This window comes from Cladophialophora bantiana, assembly GCF_000835475.1.
Source record: "Cladophialophora bantiana CBS 173.52 unplaced genomic scaffold supercont1.34, whole genome shotgun sequence".
NCBI lineage: Eukaryota > Fungi > Ascomycota > Eurotiomycetes > Chaetothyriales > Herpotrichiellaceae > Cladophialophora > Cladophialophora bantiana.
Genome location: NW_015971608.1, coordinates 34,288 through 48,237, shown reverse-complemented (window position 1 = coordinate 48,237; position 13,950 = coordinate 34,288). Strand labels below are relative to the sequence as shown.

The 13,950-nt window shown below is 47.5% G+C and overlaps 5 protein-coding genes across 5 annotated transcripts; 3 read left to right on the top strand and 2 right to left on the bottom strand.

The window, feature by feature from the left end:
* Nucleotides 1-2,400: 2,400 nt before the first annotated feature.
* Z519_12721 (uncharacterized protein) lies at nucleotides 2,401-4,119 on the bottom strand (the record flags this gene model as incomplete). Its single annotated transcript, XM_016770426.1, has 3 exons — nucleotides 2,401-2,537; nucleotides 2,590-3,725; nucleotides 3,776-4,119. 3 exons carry the CDS (start codon nucleotides 4,117-4,119, stop codon nucleotides 2,401-2,403), a joined length of 1,617 nt encoding a protein of 538 aa, XP_016613335.1.
* Nucleotides 4,120-6,008: 1,889 nt separating this feature from the next.
* Nucleotides 6,009-6,899, top strand: Z519_12720 (uncharacterized protein; the record flags this gene model as incomplete). The annotated part of the gene is made up of 1 exon (XM_016770425.1): nucleotides 6,009-6,899. One exon carries the CDS (start codon nucleotides 6,009-6,011, stop codon nucleotides 6,897-6,899), a length of 891 nt encoding a protein of 296 aa, XP_016613334.1.
* A 568-nt stretch (nucleotides 6,900-7,467) lies between these two features.
* On the top strand, nucleotides 7,468-8,765 carry Z519_12719 (uncharacterized protein; the record flags this gene model as incomplete). The annotated part of the gene is made up of 2 exons (XM_016770424.1): nucleotides 7,468-7,929; nucleotides 7,992-8,765. The coding sequence occupies 2 exons, from the start codon at nucleotides 7,468-7,470 to the stop codon at nucleotides 8,763-8,765; spliced, it is 1,236 nt and encodes a 411-aa protein (XP_016613333.1).
* A 616-nt stretch (nucleotides 8,766-9,381) lies between these two features.
* Nucleotides 9,382-9,771, top strand: Z519_12718 (uncharacterized protein; the record flags this gene model as incomplete). Its single annotated transcript, XM_016770423.1, has 1 exon — nucleotides 9,382-9,771. One exon carries the CDS (start codon nucleotides 9,382-9,384, stop codon nucleotides 9,769-9,771), a length of 390 nt encoding a protein of 129 aa, XP_016613332.1.
* Nucleotides 9,772-10,059: 288 nt separating this feature from the next.
* Nucleotides 10,060-13,679, bottom strand: Z519_12717 (uncharacterized protein; the record flags this gene model as incomplete). The annotated part of the gene is made up of 3 exons (XM_016770422.1): nucleotides 10,060-12,870; nucleotides 12,920-13,209; nucleotides 13,259-13,679. 3 exons carry the CDS (start codon nucleotides 13,677-13,679, stop codon nucleotides 10,060-10,062), a joined length of 3,522 nt encoding a protein of 1,173 aa, XP_016613331.1.
* Between the last annotated feature and the right edge of the window lie 271 nt (nucleotides 13,680-13,950).

The following is a 13,950-nucleotide window of genomic DNA, read 5'->3' as shown; positions in this document are numbered from 1 at the left end:
CATAGGGAGGAATCAAGACCGTCCTCGCTTATATATACATTAGGAAATGTGGATTATTAGTCAGTTGCTCACGCATCACCGCTAGGCATAAAATGGAATAAATTTTGGAAATAGTTTTTACGTGTAGAAACGCTATCGCTAACCAAACCCTTCCGCTATGGCCCTTACTTTAACTTATCAGCATATAAGCCGGAGATTTCTTTCTCAGACTTTCTAAAATTTAAACCGACTTACTAGCACATAAACTAGATCTTTCTTCTTAATTTCTATTCATTACCTTTTAATAATAGCGGCAGACAACCCAGCACGATGGACCACAAAGGACAAATTACGGGCAAAACGGAAAAGTTGGAGAGAACCCGATTTTATCGACTTAAAAAGGGCTTATTTAAACGAGGATCCAATCTTCACCAAAAATGCCAAGCTGAGGTTTATATCTTGGTCCGAAAGAATGGTCGATCGTATATTTTCAGCAGCGCTAAGGCAGAGAGGTCGCCCTTTTCCGAACATACATTAGTTCGTCACAACGGGATATCGCTGATATGACATCATCTTACATTTCGCAGGAACAGAGCTATCCTCCACCGCAGTGGCTATTTCCAGACGATATCTAAGCCAATCATCTCTAAAATTAGCAACTTTTCGTTTGTGTGGAAAAGCGAGCCAAATGCTAGAGTTGATAGTGACGACTGGTGGAGAAAGTTTCTCGTTACCTAGGGATAAAACACAGCATAAAGTATAACTAAGGATCCTTACCTATAAGTTAATCTTGATCGTCCAACAGTAGAACGTTCTTTTCCGCTCGTTATCAGCCATGGATACCAGCCCTAGACATTCGTCGACTCCGTACAACGAATCCCCAATCTCGCAAGAGCCGACGCAGATTGCTGTAGGTGGAATAATTGAAGCACCGGCGCACACCACAAACTATCCCGATCAAAGTTGGAGTAAGGGGTCCGGAAATAGTAAACCACAGTTTAACTCCTTAATACAATACCAGCTCGCTGACATTGTAGGAAAACGACTTAACCGTCCCCTTCAACGAGCAGAAGATGCCCATCGCACTTTCGCCCAAGTCCTCGACATCCAACCACAAGAGTCAACATTGACAACTAACGTCGGCGTTGGAGCAAACAGTGCATTGAACGGACGCTTGGACCCATTCTCATCAGTAACACCACGACGGCCTCAGAGTGTGTCACATGTACCCTCAAATTCTCCCTCGAGAGCGGTTCCTCCTAAGCTGGATTCATCGAGCGACCGAAAAGCGGCAGGTGTGCCCCCTACTTCCTCCATTTCTACCAACCTATCCATTCCTGGGAATCTTTGGGCTGTCCAAGCTACCCCGATGCCGCCAGTGGCACCTTTCGAAGGGGGTATGCCGCTACCATTCGATAGGCATCAATCGGCAAGCGGCTTTCACTGTCCGCACTGCGGGCACTTCGTACAAGCCTGGTATGCAACTGAACGAGATCAACATCCAAAGCCTATCTACAATACCAACCAGATTGTCTCCGGAAGATATACCTCTCAACTCCCAGGGCGTTGGGCCCCGTATGGATATTCCTCAGTGAGAGGCAGATAAGCGCCGATGTTAAATGTAGGACGGTGTTATGGTTCAGCTAACTGTTTATGTGGTTATCTAAGTTGCAGTGGTTCCATACGGGTAGAGATGGGCTTATAGTAGTTAGCTGATAATGAGGATCAATTAAGGCTTTAATTTCAGAGCCCTGCCTATTTATTTCGCCATTCTAGCTGCTAGAGTGAAAGATATTCTAGATCCTTAAGAGAGAAGCATTGTTCCCAGTACGAAAACTTATACTAGTGAAGGATGTCGGTCGCCTCAGACTAAAACTAAAGATCGAAAACTAAGGATCCACGAGTTGCTGCAGCACCACTGCTGTCAAAAGATGTGGAGTACCCTTAAGAGGTGCTGGCACTAGCAGCACGAAGATGTAAACTAGGAATGGACCCTTGTAGTAGAGAGCAGCTTAGTCCAGTGGGACAGCGAACCTAAAGTATCCTTACATGTCGCTTACTGACGTGAGTAGGGGTTTAATTCAACGAAGTGTAGAAGACTGGTACAAAGATATCGTAATGTGAAAGCCAGATCTGACCACGGCGGTCACACACACATAATTTATTACGCCTGGCAGCGGAACCGAAAGGGCAGCTAATGCTATTCTACTAATACTGTATATATTTCTCAAAATATGCCTTCGTCTCCTTGAAGCCCATATAGAGTGAATCTTTTCTGCGCTTTACAGGCCCACTCGCTTGCTACGTCTTTGCGGAGTCTCGTGCGTTAACAAAGCAGCGGTACTCTCACTCAGACAACCACGCCAACAGTCTGAATGAGCGATCGCCTCTGGCTTAAGAAAAAGGACTAGCTAGAGCTAGCTAGATACGGTGGAATTTGAGATGGAGCCTATCTCCCTTCGGTCCGACGACAAATCCGTCATCAAGCCTCATATCTCCATGCTCGTAAAGCGTGCTCGAGAAATTTGTATAGATTGCTGCGATGGCGTGCTTGATGCCTATTCACCCTGTTAGTGTTCATCCCCGTCCACCCGCTTTCACATATCTCACAGTAAACAGCAAAATGCATGCCGACACACATCCTCTCACCATCGCCGAACGACCACATCCAGCGTTTCATCTCCGCGAGGTGATCTGGACTAGATTCGAGCCACCGTTCGGGGCTCCAGTTCTCGGGTTGAGAAAAGATACGTCCGTTACGTTGTAGTGCATATGGATAGAATTGAATATGCGACCCCGGGGGAATGTTGTCGAAGCCCGAGAAGGAACAGGTCGACGTCGTCACACGGGGCCGAGCACGTGGCACGACCGTCCAGACCCTGAGGGTCTCCAGCACGATTGCGTCAAGATATCGACAAGTCTCGACTTCGGTAGGCTCTGGCTGTCTGGAATGGACCTCGCCTCCAGGAGCGTATTGGAAGGACGGAGGGAGACTCTTCAATTCTTGACGTAACTTATCTTGTACCTTCGGGTTGCGGGATAGCTCGAATAGAGCGTACGTAAGAGTATTCCCGGTTGTCTCGTGAGCACCTAAGTTATGGTTATACATCTCGCTGGCGATATCGAACCGAAAGGGATAATCTTGTGGTTGTCGTTGCCCCGGCGCGCGAAGATTCGTGTTTCCCGGATATTTTCGTCGTAACGCGGTACGGAGCGCCGCGACAATAACCGGGTAATCCGTATCAACACTATTGCCGCCGTTGGATTCCCAGTCGGCCAGCAACCTCTCTGCTTTGTCGCAGAGGTCTAGGTTCCATTCTTCGAGGTCCACGAGCGCTTCGTTTACTGACTTCGGCAGCAAGGTGATACCGAGGCGGGCGAAGAAGGGAAATAAGCCAGGGAACTCGGTAAATATGGAGAAATACCGCCGGCCCCTAAAATATCGATCGAAGTACCACCTTCTCTGGGGGACCTGTTGAATGAAGGTCGTTCCTAGCGAGCCGCCAAATTGGTACCTTGTAAAGGCGTCCATGGCGTACGCGCGATCGAGTTCACAAAGCTCAATGGATACATTTCTTAGCGAGCTCTCTTCTATGCAAGGGAGTAGGTGACCGTAAATAAGTTCTCTAATTAAATCTCGTAGGTGGCTGGAGGTGTGGATTTGCGACTTATTGTAGACATTTTGAATCATTCGTTTTCGGTCGGCATGTTGTCTCCTATCTGTCGTCGTAAACATGTTCGGAGTCCTACCTTACAGTCAGTGGTTGGGGGGGATTGGCGACGAGACCGGCCGTACTCGTGAGAAGTGAATTGTCGCACAAATAGGCTGGCGATAGGGAGTCTATCGGTATAGATTTGTTTGACTGTCTCTCTGGACGCCACGCTAATCTCATTAGGCCCTAGTTGAATGACCGGGCCGTGCTTTTGATGAAGGCGTAGAATACGTTCATTCTCCGAAACTCGCGGCGACCAACGAACGTAATAAATCCACAGGGACGAAAGGCGCGCGGACCAATGACCTGCTGGGATGCTGGATAAGGGTGACAAGAATACGGCGTAAATAATTCTAGTACCGATTCCGGCAAGAATAACAAATAAAAGGACCTCTTCCCAGAGGGGAAATAGGATACCTTTCGCCATCTCGGATAGGATATCTGATGGAGGGCGAAGGAGGAGATTTTCTGAAGCTATATAGTTATTAGGTTTTGGAGCACTAGATGTGTAGAAGGCCTTTGACTTACTCCATAACCTCTGAAAGTGACAAATCCCGAGCCGGATTATTAACTGAGTAAGCGGCTTTCTATCGAATCTATAGGGTCCACCAATATCGCCGACATTTTATCTAGTCTCAAGTGGAGATCTCCTTCACGAATGTCCGCGTATGGTGCTACAGTATGTATCTGCAAATCTAATTCAACATTTTCACATTCAGCACCACTATTAAACGTAATTGTCAGAACCTCGTGAAAGTCCGTAAGAAATGTCTAGACTGGGCCGAGAAACATGGTCCAAAGTTCAACCCGACGAAGGTTGAACTCATCCACTTTACTGGGCAAAGAAGCGGAGGAAGTGATCAATCTTACTCCATCAATCCAGAAGGTATAGTATCACAATAACACTACCCAAAACAACGCTAGTACTGGAAGTCTATTGAAATCGAAGTCTCTCCCCAAAACCTCAGCTAGAGATCATCGAAAGAAGAGTACTCACCCTGCTCCCGAGCGCTCCGACGGACAACATAGTCAACGTGAGAGAGCATCTGTGCAGTTAGCGTGAGATATTTACCCTAAGGTAATACGCCCAGCTCTTTGCTATAAACCTAGCTACAGCATAGTTACCAATATAGAAGGGGTCAAAAATCAAGTGCCGAAGAGATAGACTGAACGCAATTCAAGGCCGATTCCTACGGGTGGTGGCAGGGACCGACAAGGCCAGGGGCGACAGAAGCACTTGAAATAGTGTAGAGACCCCATGCGAACCACGAGATCTCCACATCGAAAAGATTGCTCTCCAGGGAGTAGCTCGACAAAGCCACCGAGGCTCCACAGAGCGAATAGCGTCATTTCAACGGAGACTCCGGAGAAGGACACAAGGGAAAAGAAGGCGCAAAACACGCTAGCCTACAGCACACTATATTGTCATCGGGTAATGAAAGAGCATGGAGGACGGAAACGGGAGCTGCGATCAGCCCTGCGATCACCACTAGCCAGCCTTGAGTGTTAGATGGCCATCAACTTAGCCATTGCCAGGGCGACCAACACCGCCATTTATGTCGCACCGTGACATCGCTTGAGATCGCATCTCCGCGAGATCTTCAGGGACTATTCCTTCGCACAGACCAAGTGTCTAAGTAAACAGGAAGAAATCGCGGAAATAGCGGAAGGACGGACAGCAAGAGACCTTCGACGGAATGCAATCAACCATCCGGACACAGTTCCGCGTTTCACAAAGCAAATCACACAGGGCGTCAAAGTCCCAAAACAATCACCAACTAGGAGACGAGAAGAATCACTCGAACAAGCAAGCTGCCGCGAGTGGAATCGTCTCAAGCGGTCGCTCGAAGCCTACTACGCGATCCAATGGAGGAAACCGCCGGATTACCAGCAAGAAAGGAAGGGCCATCGCCGGCCATTAGCCCTGTCCGATGAAAGAGGCTCTCTCCCGAGAGAGGGATCGAACGAAAGTCTTTGGTTCTACTCCAATAAGGCCATGGACGGGACAGATTGGCTTACAGGGCTTCCTATCTAAGATGAGAGCTCCAGGGTACGAAAGCCCTTTGTGTGGCTGTGGAGAGAACACTGACACAGTGGAGCATCTCTCGCTCAAATGCCCCGTGGTGGGATCGGGAAAGGAGAGAAGTGCTAGCGGAGCCTGGTGCCTGGCAGAAAAGAGCGGAAGAACGATTCTGAGCCCCAAGGATGGTATGTACGGTACCGAGTCGAAACAGGAAGTAGCACAATGTATATAAATCCCATCATTGCCGTAGTGAGATTGGGTGTCTTTGTCAAAGAACCTGTTTCCTAACCACCATGGCGGAGACCACTTCCCAAACTGACACATATTTACTACAACGTGGGATTCAGGGGTCTTGCCGACTCACTGCCCAGCACTACTTACTTACTCAAAGAGCCGGCGGCTTGCTCCACCCAGCCATTGCCAACGAGATCAGATCGAAAAAAGACCTGGCCATTGCTGATGCTGGCTGTGGTAACGGAATATGGGCTATTGAGATCGCAGAGAAGCACCCATTAGCAGAGGTAATCGGAATTGATGTGTCAGATGCGCAGTTTCCCGCGCCATGGACCTGCCCAGACAACTGCTGCTTTCACAAACTCGATCTCATGCAGCCTGTTGACGAGGCATATATTAGTTGCTTTGATTTGATCAATGTGCGGTTGCTTGCAGGGCCTCTGAATGGGAGCGACTTCACCCCGATAATTGACAACCTATTTCGGATGCTAAAACCGAATGGATGGATCCAGTGGCAGGACATTTCATCCCCGGGCATTCGTGCCTATGACTCCTCAGAGAGTTCTGATATCATGCCTCATTGGAGGCAACCAGCCGCGATCTCAACTCAATTCTCGGCGTTTGTCAGGTCAACGGAATGGCTTGGGCAATTGCCGACCTTTATGAAACAGCGTGGATTCATAGACATCGAGATATATGAATGCCTTCCGAAAACAACTATTTTGAGGCACGAAACCGATGATATTGGATTAGTTTTAATCGAGCTGTCAAAGGCCCGTCCAAGGGTGGAGCCAGATACAGCCGCCAAGTTCAAAGATGCTGTTGCCGAACTGCTCCAGGAGATCTCGGAGGGACGATTGTTCACTGTGGTGCTCCAAACCACTATCGGGAGAAAACCGCGTGGTGCTCTTACGAGAACGGAAGCCGTTAGGAACACTTGTTCGGAATGAATGGGGTTCGAGGAGGAGAAGGTGGCATACAATAAAAGGTTGCTGCCGTGGTCTTTTATAAGCGGAGCATAAATGCTTTGATTATAAGGGTGCATCCTCATCGTTATCGTGTTTGATCTAAGAAATTAAGTAAGTTAGTACCATAATGTAATGGCAATGAAGATATGTCCCGCGACTTCTGCTTCTCAAGATAATATTTCGCGGAAGGGCGGCGTTAACTGGGAGACTGAGAGCGGCCTAGACGTAAACGACTTGGACAACGTCTCGAATTCGGAATCTCTTCAGTGGGATGCAGGCAGAGTTATTTTAAGTGATGATTATAGTGGGCAGCAAATAATAGTGAGCTATTCCCGTGAGGCGCGGAGCGGCAGTAGCTCGCTATGATACTGGGACGACTCAATGGCAGTGGCATTCCGAATTCAGCAGGAAAGCAATTTAATATAACTACCCATGATTGAGTCAGCCTAGTCAAGGTCTGCTAAATTTAGCAGCGTTACTACAGTGCGGCAGCAAGATGTATAAAAAGGAGGGGTTGGAACGAAATCTAAATAAACGAGAATACAACAAAATGGAAATAGTACAATACTACGCAGCATCCTGGGGCCTACTCCTCCTGGCTCTAATCATCCTAGGAAAATTTCCTCCCACATTTCTCCCCGGTTCTTTCCTTAAACACCTTGCTTTTCGACAAGTCCGATATGTCGCCTCTACGAACACGACGTGGTTCGATATAATCTTCATGGCAATATACTTCATCGGAAATGTTATCTTGTTATGCATTCAAACCAACAGTTGGACTGATTTTGCGAACAGGACGGGCACTCTTTCGCTTATCAACGCGGTGCCCCTGTCCTTGGGTGAGAGGATCAGTATCCTGCCCATGGGGACAGGACTGGGCATCGATAAGTATGCGCTTTTCCATCGCTACGTTGGGTTAATAGTCTTCTTGGAGACCCTTGCTCATGCTGTTGCCGTTGCCATTGCGCAAAAGCCCGATTTTATCACACAATCAACTATCACAGGCCTTCTGGTAAGTTTGCAGTCCCGCATTACTCTACGCCGTTGTACCTCCGCTGACCCTCCGCCGGGAAGGGGAGCATCTTCTTTATCATCATGATGCTATCATGCCTGGTTCTTTTCATTGGACGCTTTTACAATGTCTTTGCCTCGACCCACCCTATTCTAGCTCTGGGAACCTATATTTCCATATACCTACACATAGTGGGGAGACACTGGAAGTCGAATGGGGTTTATATCGTCATTGGCTTTGCGATCTTTGGACTAAATCACGCTGCGAGGTTTGCTTGCATAGCCTATCGAAATTTCGACCTCGACTATCGGAATCTTCGTCTTACGAGTCTGGTGGTTGTTCAGAATATGACCTATAATGACACGGAAAGGGAGATGCAGATATCTATGCCAGACGCTATGTATCTCCACATTCGGCCGACCAGACCATGGAGATTTCGAGGCGGCCAATTTGTCTACCTACGGTTCGTTGACCTTGACTATAGCTCCATCCTCCAAAATCATCCGTTTTACATCTCCTGGTGGTATAAGAATAGTGAGGGGGATGATATTGGAGTCTGTATTGCGGAGAAACGGCGGGGACTCACTGAAAAGCTCTCTACCATCGACGATAAGGCGAAGAAGAAAGTCCTTATCGAAGGCCCGTATGGCAAAAGACTCAGGCTGGACAAGTATGAGACCATTCTACTTTTTGCTACTGGCATCGGCATCACTGGGTTGATATCTATGGTTGCGGAGCTGTTCAAGAGTCCCGAACGATCCCCGGTGAACCTGCGCCGGATAGCACTTTTTTGGGAGCTGGATTATATCCGTAAGTTTATTCGGAGTGCCGCTTAACTGCCATAACTGAAGCCCTTGTGAAATAGGACACATCTCCTGGGCGTCCGATTTTGTGGAAGAATTGCTACGTCGAGATATCGATAAGGTGCGATTCAGCAATTTCGGTCGCTATAATTAGTTCTGACGGAGTGCGCAGAAAATTAAAGTCCGGGTCTTCATACGAGGAAAGGACAGTTCGAAGATTGGTGAACCTAGAGGAGTGATCCGGGGGGAGATGCCGGTTGAGGATCTAATATCGGCGGCAATGAAGAGTAACAGAGGGAAGGCATTGATCTGCCGTGAGTAAAAGACATGAATATAGATCATTTACTAACTGCTCTGCTTTTAGTGTGTACGACGAAGAAAGTCAGCACACGGATAAGAAAGCTTGCTGGCCAATACACTAAGAACATACGGGTCGAAGAGCTAGAATTTCGACCACCATCGCTACTAGACGAGTGATGAAATAGCCAAGGTGTTGTCCGGCAAGAGAGCGTTAGCTCAAAACTTAATAGTATAGCCCAGGTTAAATAGTCATGAAATCTATACATAAGGCTTCCGGGGCACATAATTTTAATGTTGATGAATAGTACTACTTGATTCCGTGCAGCCTTCTCCTTTATGTGATCGTGCGATGGCCCCCCAATCTCGATACCATATCGCAGCCGTGCGAAATCACCGGTCGTGGAAGCACAAATCATTGCAGAATAATGACGTGGCCCAGTTAGGTGGTAAGGAATTTCGTACAAGGAAAGAAGGGTACGAGCAGCGAAATAGCGAGCAGCTCATTATAGGAGACGGTCGAGAGGGACAGAACGTTGCACACAACATCCGGCTGCGCGAGGTTGAAGCTATACTCGGTTTTCAGTCGAAACAGCTATTGAAGCTGGCGGTTTGCCAAAACCACAGCCTAGAGCCTGTGGAGGAGGAAGAAAAGATCGCTCAGGAGCAGATCTGGAAGGAAATGCTACGTCCAACAGAAGAAATCCTAAACACTATACACAATCAAATACAGCAGATCTGATTTGCCTTAATTATACCGCACAACGAGAGAAAGGCGGAAAATCTGTCAATGGCTGTTGAAGAACTCTCCGACCGAGCTGGGTATCGCTGATTGAAGAATATTCAAGGTCTTCGACCCGCAAATATCGTGAATACCAGAACTTAGATCTCGTTTTAGAAGCTAGTTACACAGGGAGGTACATGTACTGTACAACGAGAATCGAATCGGACTTTGTGAATCTATGATGGATAGTAAACTTGGATTACTTTGTCTATTCTATTCCTTACAGCGGGCCTCTAATAGCTCTCATTAAGTACCATTTAAGATGTATTGAAGTATTTCCAAAGCCTCATTTTTATCCTTCTCTTCCGTCGGTTTGGGAGAATTGGGTTTCTTCTTTCGTTTCCTCCGCCTCAAGAAGCCCTCATCGACGTCAATATCCTGCAACAAATGGAACACAACTGTGAAGGTACCATCAGCGTTGATAATATCCCATGCATCTTCCGGTACCATAGCTTTGCCTCCGGTATCGTGAGGAATAAGGCCTTGTCGTTTACATCGTCTTAAAACGTCTTCGAGTTTTGAGCGGCTTAGGTCAACTTCTGTAGGGCCACCACGGTCTCTATCTACTTTGAAGCGAATTCTGACGGTTTTCTCGTTCCTGGCGTTGGGGATGGATTCAAAATCTAAAGGCTTAGATTCAGCCTCGATTGCCGGTTCTCCCTTCCTGATCTTAGCCCGCGGGATTTGAGAGTGCTTTAATCGCGTCCTTGGTTTTTGAATACGGTTAATATCTCGACGTAGTCTCTGCGTATCTGACGGCTTCGAGCCTAACAATGAAACTTGCGTCTTGAGAGTAACTTCCTCCTGAAGTGCCTCACAAGTTTGCCGGGCTGAATTCAGGAGCATCTGCCTCTCTTCTACTTCCCGTAAGAGCGCATTTACCTGAGATTTAAGGTTCTCGCGCTCCATTAACGCCTGGTCCTTATCCGAGTTCGCTTTCTCGAGGACTGTGCTCCACTCCTTCTTCTCACTCTGAAATCCCTCTCTCTCATCTCGTAGCTTCTGTTCTTGGGCTTGTTGAGCCTCATGTGCGCCCTGTTTAAGGGTCCAGAAAGACGTTCCAAGCGCATTAATGCCGTGCTTAAGGAGTTGCCACTCTTTTGCAACGTTATCTTTCACCTCTGTTGCCTGTTGCATGGTTTGATGAAGAACTAGAGTCCTCTGTGTCGCATTGGAATGTAAGTTGCTCTCCCAACTCCCATCGCCAGCCCTCGCTAACTGAAGATTGAGCTCTTCCTTCTTAAGAGATAGAGATGCGTTTTCAAGATCGTCATATTTTATTTGACCGATTTGATCTTGATTTTCATTAAGCACCCGTCGCATCCGTTCCATTTCTTGTCCTAAGTAGCACAGTTCGGTTGTCAATGTTTGAATAAGGCCAATGATATCCTCCTTCGCCCGGTCATCTTTCTCTTCGCTCATTGTCTGTTGTTCAAGGCTCTCTCGAGCCGTTTTTACATCGGATAACGCCTTCTGGAGCCGATTGCGAAGTTCGGCATTCTCTCCCTGAACGGTGTCGAAGCGCAGTTTCATTTGTTGGGCCGTAATGTTTCCTAGGGCGGTGTGTGTCTCTGAGAGACGTACTTCGAGCGCGCTAATCTTATTTTGGTTGGTTGTGGATTGCACGACGAGGCTTTGGTTCTCTCGACACCTTTGATTGAGCTCTCTTTGGAGATCCGAATTTTTCCGTTCTAGTTCAACTATCCTCTCTCGGCACTCGATTTGCGTTTGCTGCAACTGACCCCTTAGCGATTGGTTTGCGGACTTATAATCCTGAAGTTGACGATGTGCCGAGTCTAAGTTCTCCAAGGTCTTTCTTTCAGCTGCCTTTCCCTCCTCCCTCACGTCGGCCCGTAACTTATTCACTTCCAGCTGCAACATCCTGACTTTGTCTTGCAAGAATTCATTTTGCCTCTCTTCTTTGGTTTCACTTGATTGACTGTACGGGAGTAAGTTCGAGTCGATAGACATTTCGAAGGAGACGTCGTTGTCTTCATGTGGCTGCTCTTCAGAGGTGTCAAAGCGGACTGGTGGTATTTGCATCGTTTCGCAAAAGATCAGATCACTAAAGAAAGCCTTATAGACAGCGACTCGGACAAATAGAGAAGAGATTCCTTCCCCACAGGTATTATCATCCTCAGTCCAGAAGAGAGGCAAAAATGTATGATCGTGGTCATACTCATAGGCTAGCTCCCAATGCCGCCCACACCTCCTCTCGAGTCCCTCCCCGTTGCGCTTAACAAAAAGCGTCGGCGTAGAGAGTGAGTGGGTGTTTTTCTTCGCAGTGTTGAGAATCCTAATGATTCTCCCCTTGTTCTGCTCAAATTGCGACTGAGTAAAAGTATAAATGGGGGGTTTGCGAGCCTGCAGCAAGAATGCTGACGTAGCTTTCTCGTCCGGGTCAGTGGCTAGGAGCTTTTGAATCTCGTCGTTTTCAAAGCCTAAATCAGAGGCGAGTCTAGCAAGAGATGTCCAAAGGTACGGATCAGGCCGCTTGGGTTCCGGTGTGGGCCGGCCCCGTTCCTTCAATGGAGTTTCGGGGATGAATAAGGTGAAGTCTCTTCCTGCAAATAAGAATAGTTGAAAAATCCCCCAGTGTAGTTGCTGCGTCAGGCTACCTTTATAGTGTCGCATCGACCAATCTGACTCTTGCACACAAACAGCGCCACTCCGCTGATTTGAATCCTTGAAAGAGTTAATCATAGCCATCCTTAGTGTTTGGTTAGGAGAAACGGGAAATAGTCGCTTAAGTATTTTCGCCAAAGGACTTAAGAACTTTTTATCCTCTCCGAGCCCATAGAGTGAAGGTATCAGTGTTGAGACCTTGAGTATATTCTCCCATATACGATTTCGTCGCGGTACGTCCGTCACGAACGAGAAAAGACTACCATCGTCCATCAAGGGCTTGACAAATTCATGATCTTTCTCACACCGGCCGGGCACCCGTAGTTGTAAGTTTTCGACCGTGAATTTATCGGTCATTTGCATCATTTCCTCATCGCCATCTAATATATCGGACCAGATGGTTACAATATGCTGGAAGTAGTGAGTAAATTCCTAGTTCAAGGTCAACATAATATCCCTGGGGGGGGAACATTTCCCTCACCTCGTCGCATTTCATGGTGATAACCTCATGACACATCGATAGCGTGAAGCCAAACCTCTGACCGGGTATTGTTAAGACCTCGTTGAGCGCCGCTGGGAGCATGCTATGTTTCAGGAATTGTTTCAGGTTCCTCTGCCTGTTTGGTGAAAGTCGAGCGCGCCATCGTCCCTCTGCGAATACGTTTCCTTCTTTGTGATACTGGTGGATATTGTAATATATTTCTAAATCACTGTACACCCGTTGATTCGTGTATTGCTCGCTCAATACGTTTCTCAAGTCGGCGCTGGCGTCTGAGCAACTAGGTTAGTGAAGAGAATATGCTTTGCATGAGTTACTAACCTTCAAGGTAAAGATCCACAGCCCAGTGTTTCTTCCCTGGAGGAAGAATTTTCTGCTTTGCCGCTTCCACACGCGAACGACCTTCGAGACAAAAAAGTGGACAGTGAGCGGGAAATTTCACCACCGGCGGGATTCCGTCGGGATTCTCTAGAAGTTGGTGGTCGGTAACCTTAGAGGTTCGCAGTATCTCTTTGAGTTTTTCATCCGAAATAATTGCGACAATACGGTTCTCTGGCTCCAAAGGGTAGCAACCTGCTGTACGGAATATTTCTCGAAGTCTTGCCACGTTCGCCGAGGAGTCCGCTGAAGGTAGCTTTTCAAACTCTAAATCGTCCAATTCAACGCGTACGGTCCCACGAAAGCTTGCACTTCTTTCTTCACATAGCTGTAATTGCCGTTGGTCAATTAAGTTTTGCAACATATCCTTTACCGGGAAGTAAGAAAGCTAATAACAAGATTAAAATAGAAGCCTCGGATGACAGTTCGGAAGTTGTTTACATTAGTCGGAATAGTCATGAATCAAAACAGCTAGTCTAGGTTAACCGCGCGATACAGTGGCATGGGCGAGAATTAGATATATCAATATAGCCAAGGCGCTCCTGCCCCATAAGCTCCTACGATGAAAGCTACGGTGTACAGCAACTGCCGCCGATTTGCCCCCAAGGCCCACCAAACTCAGTCTCCATTTTTAA